The sequence below is a fragment of the Panulirus ornatus genome, chromosome 18 (assembly GCF_036320965.1).
Source record: "Panulirus ornatus isolate Po-2019 chromosome 18, ASM3632096v1, whole genome shotgun sequence".
Classification (NCBI taxonomy): domain Eukaryota; kingdom Metazoa; phylum Arthropoda; class Malacostraca; order Decapoda; family Palinuridae; genus Panulirus; species Panulirus ornatus.
Genome location: NC_092241.1, coordinates 6,054,091 through 6,067,343, shown reverse-complemented (window position 1 = coordinate 6,067,343; position 13,253 = coordinate 6,054,091). Strand labels below are relative to the sequence as shown.

The following is a 13,253-nucleotide window of genomic DNA, read 5'->3' as shown; positions in this document are numbered from 1 at the left end:
CCCCTTCCTCCCTCCCCACTTCCCATCCCTCCTTCCCTCCCTCCCTCCGCCCACTGAAGGGGGTGAGGGAGGGAAGGAGGAAGGGGGGACGACACACACACACACACACACACACACCTGTGAACAAGCGCGCCCCTCCCTCTCCCTCCCTCCCCCCTTCACCCCCTTCCCTCCTTCCCTCCCTCCCTCCCTCCCTCCCTCCCCCTTCCCTCCCTCCCGAGCCTTCATTGTTTCGCCAACACCGGCGCCGCGGTCCAGTCCGCTTTCGCGTCTCGTTCGGACGTACGACCCTCCTTCTCTGTGTCGAACCCCGGTCGAATTGGGCAATTAACCAACCTCCAATTGTGGAAGAGGTGGTTACCATTGTGGAAGAGGTGGTTACAATTGTGGAAGAGGTGGTTACCACACACCCCAAAGGGCGTCCCTCACCACTGTACTGTGTTTAAAGGGAAGGGAAAAAAACAGAAAGAAAAAGGAAAGAAAGAAAAAGGAAAAAAAACAGAAAGAAAAGGGAAAAAACAGAAAGAAAAAGGAAAAAACAAAGAAAAAGGGAAAAAACAGAAAGAAAAAAGGAAAAAACAGAAAGAAAAAAGGAAAAAACAGAAAGAAAAAAGGAAAAAACAGAAAGAAAAAGGAAAAAAGAGAAAGAAAAAGGACAAAAATCAAAGAAAAAGGGAAAAAACAGAGAAAAAGGGGAAAAAACAGAAAGAAAAAGGAAAAAAACAAAGGAAAAAGGCAAAAAACAGAAAGAAAAAGGAAAAAACAGAAAGAAAAAGGAAAAAACATAAAAAAGAAAAAAAAACAGAAAGAAAAAGGGAAAAAAAAAACCAATCCATATTTATCCCTTGTTTGTGCCTCATTCACAACGACCCCAGCTACTCGCCTTGTGGTGGAGGGGCAAGCGACTGCCCAGTGTGTGCCCGAGCGCGTAGCGACCACCACCCACTCACCCACCCACTGCCCAGTGCGTGCCCGAGCGCGTAGCGACCACCACCACCCTCTCACCATGTCTTCAGGTAAGACTTCGTTACATTACTGTTAATGGTCTATGGATGATCAATTGAACCCAGGCGAATGGGGTCGAATGTGGGGTTCATAGTTTGTTTAAAATCGAACGAGCCACGCTCTTAGGGTCCAGTTCTCTTAAATGGTGTAGGTGATGTTCGACCTTATGTATGGACGCTCGTGTTAACAAGGCTTCGTGGCCCAATTGCCTTGTAGAGGAATATACAGAGTGGCTCAAATCAATTTTACTCAAAAAGTTTTGACATCTTGTAACTCAGTGAATTATTATTTTGTTTTTAGGTCTAATTAACCCTAAACAATTTTCAAGATCCAATTAACCCTAAACAATTTTCAAAGTCTAATTAACCCTAAACAGTTTTCAAGGTCTAATTAACCCTAAACAATTTTCAAGGTCTAATCAACCCTAAACAATTTTCAAGATCTAATTAACCCTAAACAATTTTCAAGATCTAATTAACCTTAAACAATTTTCAAGGTCTAATTGACCCTAAACAATTTTCAAGTTCAATTAACCCTAACCAATTTTCAAGTTCAATTAACCCTAAACAATTTTCATGTTCAATTAACCCTAAACAATTTTCAAGTTCAATTAACCCTAAACAATTTTCAGGATCCAATTAACCCTAAACAATTTTCAAGATCCAATTGACCCTAAACAATTTTCAAGTTCAATTAACCCTAAACAATTTTCAAGTTCAATTAACCCTAAACAATTTTCAAGTTCAATTAACCCTAAACAATTTTCATGTTCAATTAACCCTAAACAATTTTCATGTTCAATTAACCCTAAAAATTTTTCAAGATCTAATTAACCCTAAACAATTTTCATGTTCAATTAACCCAAAACAATTTTCATGTTCAATTAACCCTAAACAATTTTCAAGATCTAATTAACCCAAAACGATTTTCAAGATCTAATTAACCCTAAACAATTTTATGTTCAATTAACCCTAAACAATTTTCATGTTCAATTAACCCTAAACAATTTTCATGTTCAATTAACCCTAAACGATTTTCAAGATCTAATTAACCCTAAACAATTTTCAAGATCTAATTAACCCTAAACAATTTTCATGTTCAATTAACCATAAACAATTTTCATGTTCAATTAACCCTAAACAATTTTCATGTTCAATTAACCCTAAACAATTTTCAAGATCTAAATAACCCTAAACAATTTTCATGTTCAATTAACCCTAAACAATTTTCATGTTCAATTAACCCTAAACAATTTTCATGTTCAATTAACCCTAAACAATTTTCATGTTCAATTAACCCTAAACAATTTTCAAGATTTAATTAACCCTAATCAATTTTCAAGATCTAATTAACCCTAAACAATTTTCAAGATCTAATTAACCCTAAACAATTTTCAAGATCTAATTAACCGTAAACAATTTTCATGTTCAATTAACCCTAAACAATTTTCATGTTCAATTATCCCTAAACAATTTTCAAGATCTAATTAACCCTAAACAATTTTCAAGATCTAATTAACCCTAAACAATTTTCAAGATCTAATTAACCCTAAACAATTTTCATGTTCAATTAACCCTAAACAATTTTCAAGATCCAATTAAGCCTAAACAATTTTCAAGTTCAATTAACCCTAAACAATTTTCAAGATCCATTAACCCTAAACAATTTTCATGTTCAATTAACCCTAAACAATTTTCAAGATCTAATTAACCCTAAACAATTTTCAAGTTCAATTAACCCTACACAATTTTCAAGATCCATTAACCCTAAACAATTTTCATGTTCAATTAACCCTAAACAATTTTCAAGATCTAATTAACCCTAAACAATTTTCAAGTTCAATTAACCCTAAACAATTTTCAAGATCCATTAACCCTAAACAATTTTCATGTTCAATTAACCCTAAACAATTTTCAAGATCTAATTAACCCTAAACAATTTTCAAGATCTAATTAACCCTAAACAATTTTCAAGATCCATTAACCCTAAACAATTTTCATGTTCAATTAACCCTAAACAATTTTCAAGATCCAATGGACCCTAGACTATGCACTGAGTTACAGGGTGTAAAAAAGTAATGAGTACATTCTTTGGAACACCCTGTATATGTAAGATACAGGTTATAGGGTGTAAAAATGGTATATTCTTTGTTTGGGACACCCTGTATATGTAAGATAAAGGTTACAGGGTGTAAAAAATGAGTACTCTCTTTTTTGGGACACCCTGTATATGTAAAAAAAAGGTTACAGGGTGTAAAAAATTAGTACATTTTTTTAGGGGGACACCCTGTATATGTAATATAAAGATTACAGGGTGTACAAAATGAGTACATTTTTTGTTTGGGACACCCTGTATATGTAACATAAAGGTTACAGGGTGTACAAAATGAGTACATTTTTTTTAACATACAGGTTACAGGGTGTAAAAAAATGAGTACATTTTTTTTGGAGGACACCCTGTATATGTAAGATAAAGGTTACAGGGTGTAAAAAATGAGTACATTCTTTGTTTGGGACACCCTGTATATGTAATATAAAGGTTACAGGGTGTAAAAAATGAGTACATTCTTTGTTTGGGACACCCTGTATATGTAATATAAAGGTTACAGGGTGTACAAAATGAGTACATTCTTTTTGGGGAACACCCTGTATATGTAATATAAAGGTTACAGGGTGTACAAAATGAGTACATTTTTTTAACATACAGGTTACAGGGTGTGAAAAAATGAGTACATTTTTTTGGGAGGACACCCTGTGTATGTAAGATAAAGGTTACAGGGTGTAAAAAATGAGTACATTCTTTGTTTGGGACACCCTGTATATGTAACATAAAGGTTACAGGGTGTAAAAAAATGTAAATATACAGACCACACAGACCATAGAAAACGTGCCGGGGCCAAGTTGATGTGGAAATGGAACACTGAGCGACATACAGAGATATGTAAATATACAGACCACACAGACCACAATATACAGACCACACAGACCAGACCATCCCCAGAGACTCCCCCCCCCCCCCATGGTCTAAGCGAGGTGGTCTTTTGGCCCGGTGGCGACTATGGGAAGACCTTGATATGTAAATATACAGACCACACAGACCACAATATACAGACCACACAGACCAGACCATCCCCAGAGACTCCCCCCCCCCATGGTCTAAGCGAGGTGGTCTTTTGGCCCGGTGGCGACTATGGGAAGACCTTGATATGTAAATATACAGACCACACAGACTATCCCCAGAGATCCCCCCAATGGTCTAAGCGAGGTGGTCTTTTGGCCCGGTGGCGACTATGGGAAGACCTTGATATGTAAATATACAGACCACACAGACTATCCCCAGAGATCCCCCCAATGGTCTAAGCGAGGTGGTCTTTTGGCCCGGTGGCGACTATGGGAAGACCTTGATATGTAAATATACAGACCACACAGACCATCCCCAGAGACCACCCCCCCCCCCAATGGTCTAAGCGAGGTGGTCTTTTGGCCCGGTGGCGACTATGGGAAGACCTTGATATGTACATATACAGACCACACAGACCATCCCCAGAGACCACCCCCCCCCCCCGCCATGGTCTAAGCGAGGTGGTCTTTTGGCCCGGTGGCGACTATGGGAAGACCTTGATATGTAAATATACAGACCACACAGACCATCCCCAGAGACCCCCCCCCCCCCCAATGGTCTAAGCGAGGTGGTCTTTTGGCCCGGTGGCGACTATGGGAAGACCTTGATTGTGATGTAATGGTTGTTTATCGTCCAACAAGGTGGTTAAGTGCGAGGAAATTTCACAAAGATTACAGGAATTATTTTTTTTTCCCTTATAATTCTCTCTCTCTCTCTCTCTCTCTCTCTCTCTCTCTCTCTCTCTCTCTCTCTCTCTCTCTCTCTCAAGTAGGGTTAAGGCCCAGACCACCTCGCTTGGACCTTCGGGGGGGGTGTCTCTGTGTGTGTATCTGTGTAACTCTCTCTCTCTCTCTCTCTCTCTCTCTCTCTCTCTCTCTCTCTCTCTCTCTCTCTCTCTCTCTCTCTCTCTCTCAAGTAGGGTTAAGGCCCAGACCACCTCGCTTGGACCTTCGGGGGGGGGTGTCTCTGTGTGTGTATCTGTGTAACTCTCTCTCTCTCTCTCTCTCTCTCTCTCTCTCTCTCTCTCTCTCTCTCTCTCTCTCTCTCTCTCTCTCTCTCAAGTAGGGTTAAGGCCCAGACCACCTCGCTTGGACCTTCGGGGGGGGGGGGCGGTGTCTCTGTGTGTGTATCTGTGTAACTCTCTCTCTCTCTCTCTCTCTCTCTCTCTCTCTCTCTCTCTCTCTCTCTCTCTCTCTCCTCTCTCTCTCTCTCAAGTAGGGTTAAGGCCCAGACCACCTCGCTTGGACCTTCGGGGGGGGGGGTGTCTCTGTGTGTGTATCTGTGTAACTCTCTCTCTCTCTCTCTCTCTCTCTCTCTCTCTCTCTCTCTCTCTCTCTCTCTCTCTCTCTCTCTCTCTCTCTCTCTCTCTCTCTCTCTCTCAAGTAGGGTTAAGGCCCAGACCACCTCGCTTGGACCTTCGGGGGGGGTGTCTCTGTGTGTGTATCTGTGTAACTCTCTCTCTCTCTCTCTCTCTCTCTCTCTCTCTCTCTCTCTCTCTCTCTCTCTCTCTCTCTCTCTCTCTCTCTCTCTCTCTCTCTCAAGTAGGGTTAAGGGCCAGACCACCTCGCTTGGACCTTGGGGGGGGGGGGGTGTCTCTGTGTGTGTATCTGTGTAACTCTCTCTCTCTCTCTCTCTCTCTCTCTCTCTCTCTCTCTCTCTCTCTCTCTCTCGACTCTTCCCACTGAAATTCCCCCCCCCCCCCCCTTTGTCAGCGAGAGTGGACCAAATGATTCCATTAGAATCCTGTAGCCTGTAAATGTCATAAGAAGAAAAAGTATGAAAAAGCAAGAAAAAGCACTTGTGTCAGCACGGTATATATGTATATACATATATGATCACTTGACGATAGTTGAGGTGGTTGGGAGGAGGAGGAGGTAGTTTCTGGTGACCTTGGGCGCGCTGCCAGGTGTGTGAGAGAGAGAGAAAGAGAGAGAGAGAGAGAGAGAGAGAGAGAGAGAGAGAGAGGTAGGGGCGGTGGAGGTGGGTTAACCTCCCCCCCCCATAATGGAGGGCGTCCGACACGTAGCATTTCTTTTGTTTTTTTGTTATATTTTTGGGTTTTTTTTTTTATTTTTTTTTAGGGAAACAAAGAGAGACATTATGAGATAAAATGAGCGGGCGTGTGGGGGAACAAAGCCACGAGCCAGCAATGCGTCTCAGTCTCGGATGCTTGGCGGACAAAAGAATGTGTCTCAGTCTCGGATACTTTACCCGACAAAGGAATGAGAGTGTACCCGTTTTCTATGGGACAAAGAAAATACACGGGGGGGACACATAAAAGAATTTCGTATTAAACATTTGCAGAAAGTATATCAGGATATTTTTTTTTACGTAGAATGTCTGATTATAGTTATATGATATAGTTATATAGCGAGGTATAGATACTGATAGTGCCATAGTTTGAATATTCATCTTTGATACTGAGCGTTTACATAGTGCGAGACATTGGAGGAAAATAGTCCAATTTAATTTCTACTTCAGGAATATCTGGTAGGTTGAGAGGCAGCAACAGGTGTTACCCTGACCTATGATCAGGTGCTGTGATATCGCCCCTTAGTCCAATCCTCACGGATCTCGTGGAGCTGCTATGGGATGGGTACAGCGTTTCTTTTGGGCTGGGTCTTCTCAGCGCCGTCGAAGTGGACGACCGTCCAATAGGGGTAGGATTGTAGCCACCGCGTTCGAGTGTACGATGCGCGACGGAGCTCTGCCACGTACATGGGACTGCTCTCCCAAACTGATAGACGTCATTTAGCCTCACCTGCTGTGGCGATACAAGTGTTTTCGTTTCATATCATCAGCTGTGAGAGGGGGTCGTCGTGGTGCCATGTCCCCGATCAAAAATGAAGTCGTGTAGACCTCCACCTTCAGACAACCACCCCTCCACCTTCATTGATGTTGGTTGATAAGCCCTCGTCCCAAGGGTACATGTTGTCTCATCACTATAACCGAGACTTTTAAGGGTCGTGGTGCAATTCCCAGCCACACAGCGAGTAAATGGTAAACTACACTTGTAAATGGCAAAGTTGTTGTAGTGTGTGTGTGTGTGAGGGCCTTTTATGGTGGATGGCAGACTCTGTTTTTGTTGTGTATGTCTTTGGTCAGCAGAGGGAACTAGGGGGGGTTCTCTTTGCTTGCATTTCCGTTACATTGGAATTGTTAATTGTGTGAGTGGTAGTTAAGTGTGTGAGTGGTAGTTGAGTGGTAGTTGAGTGGTGGTTGAGTGGTGGTTGAGTGGTGTGTGTGATGTCGACATTGTACCAGTGGAAGGAGTGAGTGAGCTCCCCCAGACTGGCATCGAATTAGCTGGGAATGGAACCACTAGATGAGAGAGAGAGAGAGAGAGAGAGAGAGAGAGAGAGAGAGAGAGAGAGAGAGAGAGAGAGAGAGAGAGAGGCATAGGATAACAGACAGACAGACAGACAGAGGCATAGGATAACAGACAGACAGACAGAGGCATAGGATAAAAGACAGACAGACAGACAGAGGCATAGGATAACAGACAGACAGACAGACAGAGGCATAGGATAACAGACAGACAGACAGACAGAGGCATAGGATAACAGACAGACAGACAGACAGAGGCATAGGATAACAGACAGACAGAGGCATAGGATAACAGACAGACAGACAGACAGAGGCATAGGATAACAGACAGACAGACAGACAGAGGCATAGGATAACAGACAGACAGACAGACAGAGGCGTACGTAACTTCATATTTCCGTCCCTTATCGGCAAATGTTAAGACACTGGGTCAGACCTTACATGGACGAGGAAGAGGCAACGAGAGGAAGGGGCCCTCGCCCTCCGTACGCCTCACATCTCCTGTAGAAGGAAGAAGAGGAAGAAGAGGAAGGGGAAGAGGAGGAGGAAGAGGAAGAAGAGGAGGAGGAAGAGGAGGAAGAGGAGGAGGACAACAGCATCTTATTCTGTGACTCTGAGCTCAGAGCTTGAGAGAAAAAGGAAGGCACGAGACTTCGGGCGAGTTGGATGACGTTGCGTGATGGATGAGGGTCCGCCATCCACACACACACACACACACACACACTCTCTCTCTCTCTCTCTCTCTCTCTCTCTCTCTCTCTCTCTCTCTCTCTCTCTCTCTCTCTCTCTCCTTCTCTCCCTCCTCCTCCTCTTTCTCCTCCTCTTTCTCCTCCTCCTCGTCTTCCTCCTCTTTCTCTTCCTCTTCCCCTTCCTCCTCCTTCTCTCCCCCCCCCCCCCCCCCGCCGCTCCTTCACCTGAGAGGGAGAGAGAGAGAGAGAGAGAGAGAGAGAGAGAGAGAGAGAGAGAGAGAGAGAGAGAGAGAGTCCACTGTGTCTGGCAGTATGAAAAAGGACATTAGTTTCATCTCCCTCCCTCTCCCTCTCCCTCGATCTCCACCTTCCCCCCACCTAATGTTTTCTCGCTGGTATTCCACTCTGTGTGTGTGTGTGTGTGTGTGTGTGTGTGTGTGTGTGGAGCGACAGCGTCCACCCAGTTGTGCTCAGGAGCGAAAGTCCGCCAGTGAAACGCTGAAGAACTTGAACGTTGCCAACTTAAATCAAGCAGGAGACTCTTGCTTGCCTCCTGTCTTTCCAGAAGATGAAGGTTGGGTAGTCGACTTCGACTCCCCTGTGTGATCGACAGACATTATCATTCGCGAGGCCTTCGTCAGGTGGGCCTCAAGGGCGTTTCCCCCAAGGCGCAAGCAAAGCAAGGCTTCGCTGTGTCCCTTTTTTCGCCTTTCCATCGAAGGCGCAAGCAAAGCAAGGCTTCGCTGTGTCCCTTTTTTCGCCTTTCCATTGAAGGCGCAAGCAAAGGAAGGCTTCGCTGTGTCCCTTTTTTCGCCTTTCCATTGAAGGCGCAAGCAAAGGAAGGGTACGCTGTGTCCCTTTTTTGTCTTTCCATCGAAGGCGCAAGCAAAGCAAGGCTTCTCTGTGTCCTTTTTTTCGTCTTTCCATCGAAGGCGCAAGCAAAGGAAGGCTTCGCTGTGTCCCTTTTTTCGCCTTTCCATCGAAGGCGCAAGCAAAGGAAGGCTTCGCTGTGTCCCTTTTTTTCGCCTTTCCATCGAAGGCGCAAGCAAAGCAAGGCTTCGCTGTGTCCCTTTTTTCGCCTTTCCATCGAAGGCGCAAGCAAAGCAAGGCTTCGCTGTGTCCCTTTTTTCGCCTTTCCATCGAAGGCGCAAGCAAAGGAAGGCTTCGCTCTGTCCTTTTTTTCGCCTTTCCATTGAAGGCGCAAGCAAAGGAAGGCTTCGCTGTGTCCCTTTTTTCGCCTTTCCATCGAAGGCGCAAGCAAAGGAAGGCTTCGCTGTGTCCTTTTTTCGCCTTTCCATCGAAGGCGCAAGCAAAGGAAGGCTTCGCTGTGTCCCTTTTTTCGCCTTTCCATCGAAGGCGCAAGCAAAGCAAGGCTTCGCTGTGTCCCTTTTTTCGCCTTTCCATCGAAGGCGCAAGCAAAGCAAGGCTTCGCTGTGTCCCTTTTTTCGCCTTTCCACCGAAGGCGCAAGCAAAGGAAGGCTTCGCTGTGTCCTTTCCGTCTTTCCATCGAAGGCGTAAGCAAAGCAAGGCTTCGCTGTGTCCTTTTTTCGCCTTTCCATCGAAGGCGCAAGCAAAGCAAGGCTTCGCTGTGTCCCTTTTTTCGCCTTTCCATCGAAGGCGCAAGCAAAGGAAGGCTTCGCTGTGTCCTTTTTTTCGCCTTTCCATCGAAGGCGCAAGCAAAGGAAGGCTTCGCTGTGTCCCTTTTTTCGCCTTTCCATCGAAGGCGCAAGCAAAGGAAGGGTACGCTGTGTCCCTTTTTTCGCCTTTCCATCGAAGCAGTGAGACAAGATTGGGTCGCCATCCAGGTTTTAGAGATGGGTTCCCTCAAATGAGTCGAGTTCTCTATTTCTCCCTTGTTGTTCGAAGCCATAACACATCTGCTTCACAAAAAGTATAGTTTCCCCTTCGGTTATGTATGTATATTTCTCGCTCTTCGTTGTTAAACTCGCATGATAAACCAGCCATTAGATCAAGCGTCTGTTTCCGATGAGGATTGGCTGGGTTGGTTCGTCTTTTAGGCCTGTTAACAGGCAGGAACGGTATGAACCATAAAACCATCAGGGGGTTCGAGGGTTTCATTCGAAGACCACATACACCCTACACGTAGCCACTGCTATGGAATCATCTATAAACATCAGTTGTCATCTATAAACATCAGTTGTCATCTATAAACATCGATTGTCACATATCGAGCGAAAATACCTCGAAAAATTAAGTTTCTTAAACGCATCTTCAGAGAATTCTTGTCTTAGTTATTTGTATGGCAATGGTAAACTGAGTTTACCACTCCAATTTACGTTCGGTCACCATATATATATATATATATATATATATATATATATATATATATATATATATATGTATGTATCCCTGGGGATAGGGGAGAAATAATACTTCCCACGTATTCCCTGCGTGTCGTAGAAGGCGACTAAAAGGGGAGGGAGCGGGTGGCTGGAAATCCTCCCCTCTCGTTTTTTTTTTTAATTTTCCAAAAGAAGGAACAGAGGAGGGGTCCAGGTGAGGATATTCCCTCTAAGGCCCAGTCCTCTGTTCTTAACGCTACCTCGCTAATGCGGGAAATGGCGAATAGTTTGAAAGAAAAAGAAAGATAGATATATATATATATATATATATATATATATATATATATATATATATATATATATATATATATATATATATTCTATGCAATCTTAAAGTTTAGATGATGTTTATATAGTGTTGACAATGGATTCTGTCGTACATATTTGTATAGAAATGTCGTACTAAGTTTACGAATACAATTTATGTTGTGTTACAATATTCTATGCATTTTTAAGTTTCTTTTCTATGATAGGTGTTGAAAATGCGTTGAAAATGGAGCCTACTTTTGAAAATGGAGCCTAGTGTTGAAAATGGAGTCTAGTGTTGAAAATGGAACCTACTGTTGAAAATGGAGCCTTGTGTTGAAAATGAAACCTATTATTGAAAATGGAGTCTATTGTTGAAAATGGAACCTTGTGATGAAAATGAAACCTAGTATTGAAAATGGTGTTGAAAGCGGAACCTAGTATTGAAAATGGAGCCTAGTGTTAAAAATGGAGCCTAGTGTTGAAAGTGGAACCTAATACTGAAAATGGAGCCTAGTGTTGAAAGTGGAACCTAATACTGAAAATGGAGCCTAGTGTTGACAATGGAACTTAGCATTGAAAATGGAACCTAATGTTGAAAATGAAACCTAGTATTGAAAATGGAGCCTAGTTTTGAAAATAGACCCTACAATTGAAAATGGAGCCTAGTGTTGAAAATGAAGCCTAGTTTTGAAAGTGGTGCTTAGTGTTGAAAATGGAGCCTCGTATTGAAAGTGGAACTTAGTACTGAAAATGAAACCTAGTGTTGAAGATGAAGCCTATTATTGAAAATGAAACTTCGTGTTGAAAATGAAACCAAGTGTTGACAGTGGAACTTAGTATTGAAAATGGAGCCTAGTTTGAAAATGGAGCCTAGTTTGAAAGTGAAGCCTAGTTTGAAAATGGAGCCTAGTTTGGAAAATGGAGTCTAGTTTGAAAATGGAGCCTAGTTTCGAAAATGGAACCTAGTACTAAAAATGGAGCCTAGTATTGAAAATGGAACCTAGTACTGAAAATGGAACCTAGTATTAAAAATGGAACCTAGTACTGAAAATGGAACCTAGTACTGAGAATGGAACCTACTATTGAAAATGGAACCTAGTATTGAAAAATGGAACCTAGTACTGAAAATGGAACCTAGTATTGAAAATGGAACCTAGTATTGAAAATGGAACCTAGTACTGAAAATGGAACCTAGTATTGAAAATGGAACCTAGTATTGAAAATGGAACCTAGTATTGAAAATGGAACCTAGTACTGAAAATGGAACCTAGTATTGAAAATGAACCTAGTATGAAAATGGAACCTAGTACTTTAAAATGGAACCTAGTATTGAAAATGGAACTAGTACTGAAAATGGAACCTAGTATTGAAAATGGAACCTAGTATTGAAAATGGAACCTAGTACTGAAAATGGAACCTAGTATTGAAAATGGAACCTAGTACTGAAAATGGAACCTAGTATTGAAAATGGAACCTAGTATTGAAAATGGAACCTAGTACTGAAAATGGAACCTAGTATTGAAAATGGAACCTAGTACTGAAAAGGAACCTAGTATTGAAAATGGAACCTAGTACTGAAAATGGAACCTAGTATTGAAAATGGAACCTAGTACTGAAAATGGAACCTAGTATTGAAAATGGAACCTAGTATTGAAAATGGAACCTAGTACTGAAAATGGAACCTAGTATTGAAAATGGAACCTAGTACTGAAAATGGAACCTAGTATTGAAAATGGAACCTAGTATTGAAAATGGAACCTAGTACTGAAAATGGAACCTAGTATTGAAAATGGAACCTAGTATTGAAAATGGAACCTAGTATTGAAAATGGAACTTAGTATTGAAAATGGAACCTAGTACTGAAAATGGAACCTAGTATTGAAAATGGAACCTAGTACTGAGAATGGAACCTAGTATTGAAAACGGAACCTAGTACCGAGAATGGAACCTAGTACTGAAAATGGAACCTAGTATTGAAAATGGAACCTAGTACTGAAAATGGAACCTAGTATTGAAAATGGAACCTAGTATTGAAAATGGAACCTAGTATTGAAAATGGAACCTAGTATTGAAAACGGAACCAAGTACTGAGAATGGAACCTACTATTGAAAATGGAACCTAGTATTGAAAAATGGAACCTAGTACTGAAAATGGAACCTAGTATTGAAAATGGAACCTAGTATTGAAAATGGAACCTAGTATTGAAAATGGAACCTAGTATTGAAAATGGAACCTAGTACTGAGAATGGAACCTACTATTGAAAATGGAACCTAGTATTGAAAAATGGAACCTAGTACTGAAAATGGAACCTAGTACTGAAAATGGAACCTAGTATTGAAAATGGAACCTAGTATTGAAAATGGAACCTAGTACTGAAAATGGAACCTAGTATTGAAAATGGAACCTAGTATTGAAAATGGAACCTAGTATTGAAAATGGAACCTAGTACTGAAAATGGAACCTAGTATTGAAAATGGAACCTAGTATTGAAAATGGAA

At 42.0% G+C, this 13,253-nt stretch overlaps 1 protein-coding gene across 1 annotated transcript in view; it reads left to right on the top strand.

The window, feature by feature from the left end:
- Positions 1–337: 337 nt before the first annotated feature.
- Positions 338–13,253, top strand: part of LOC139754966 (PI-actitoxin-Aeq3a-like) — a 73,224-nt gene continuing 60,308 nt past the window's right edge. Inside the window, exon 1 of the mRNA XM_071672806.1 lies at positions 338–1,016. Within this exon, the coding sequence (XP_071528907.1) occupies positions 1,007–1,016 (10 nt within the window). The 5' untranslated portion in view covers positions 338–1,006. The remainder of the gene's footprint in view (positions 1,017–13,253) is intronic.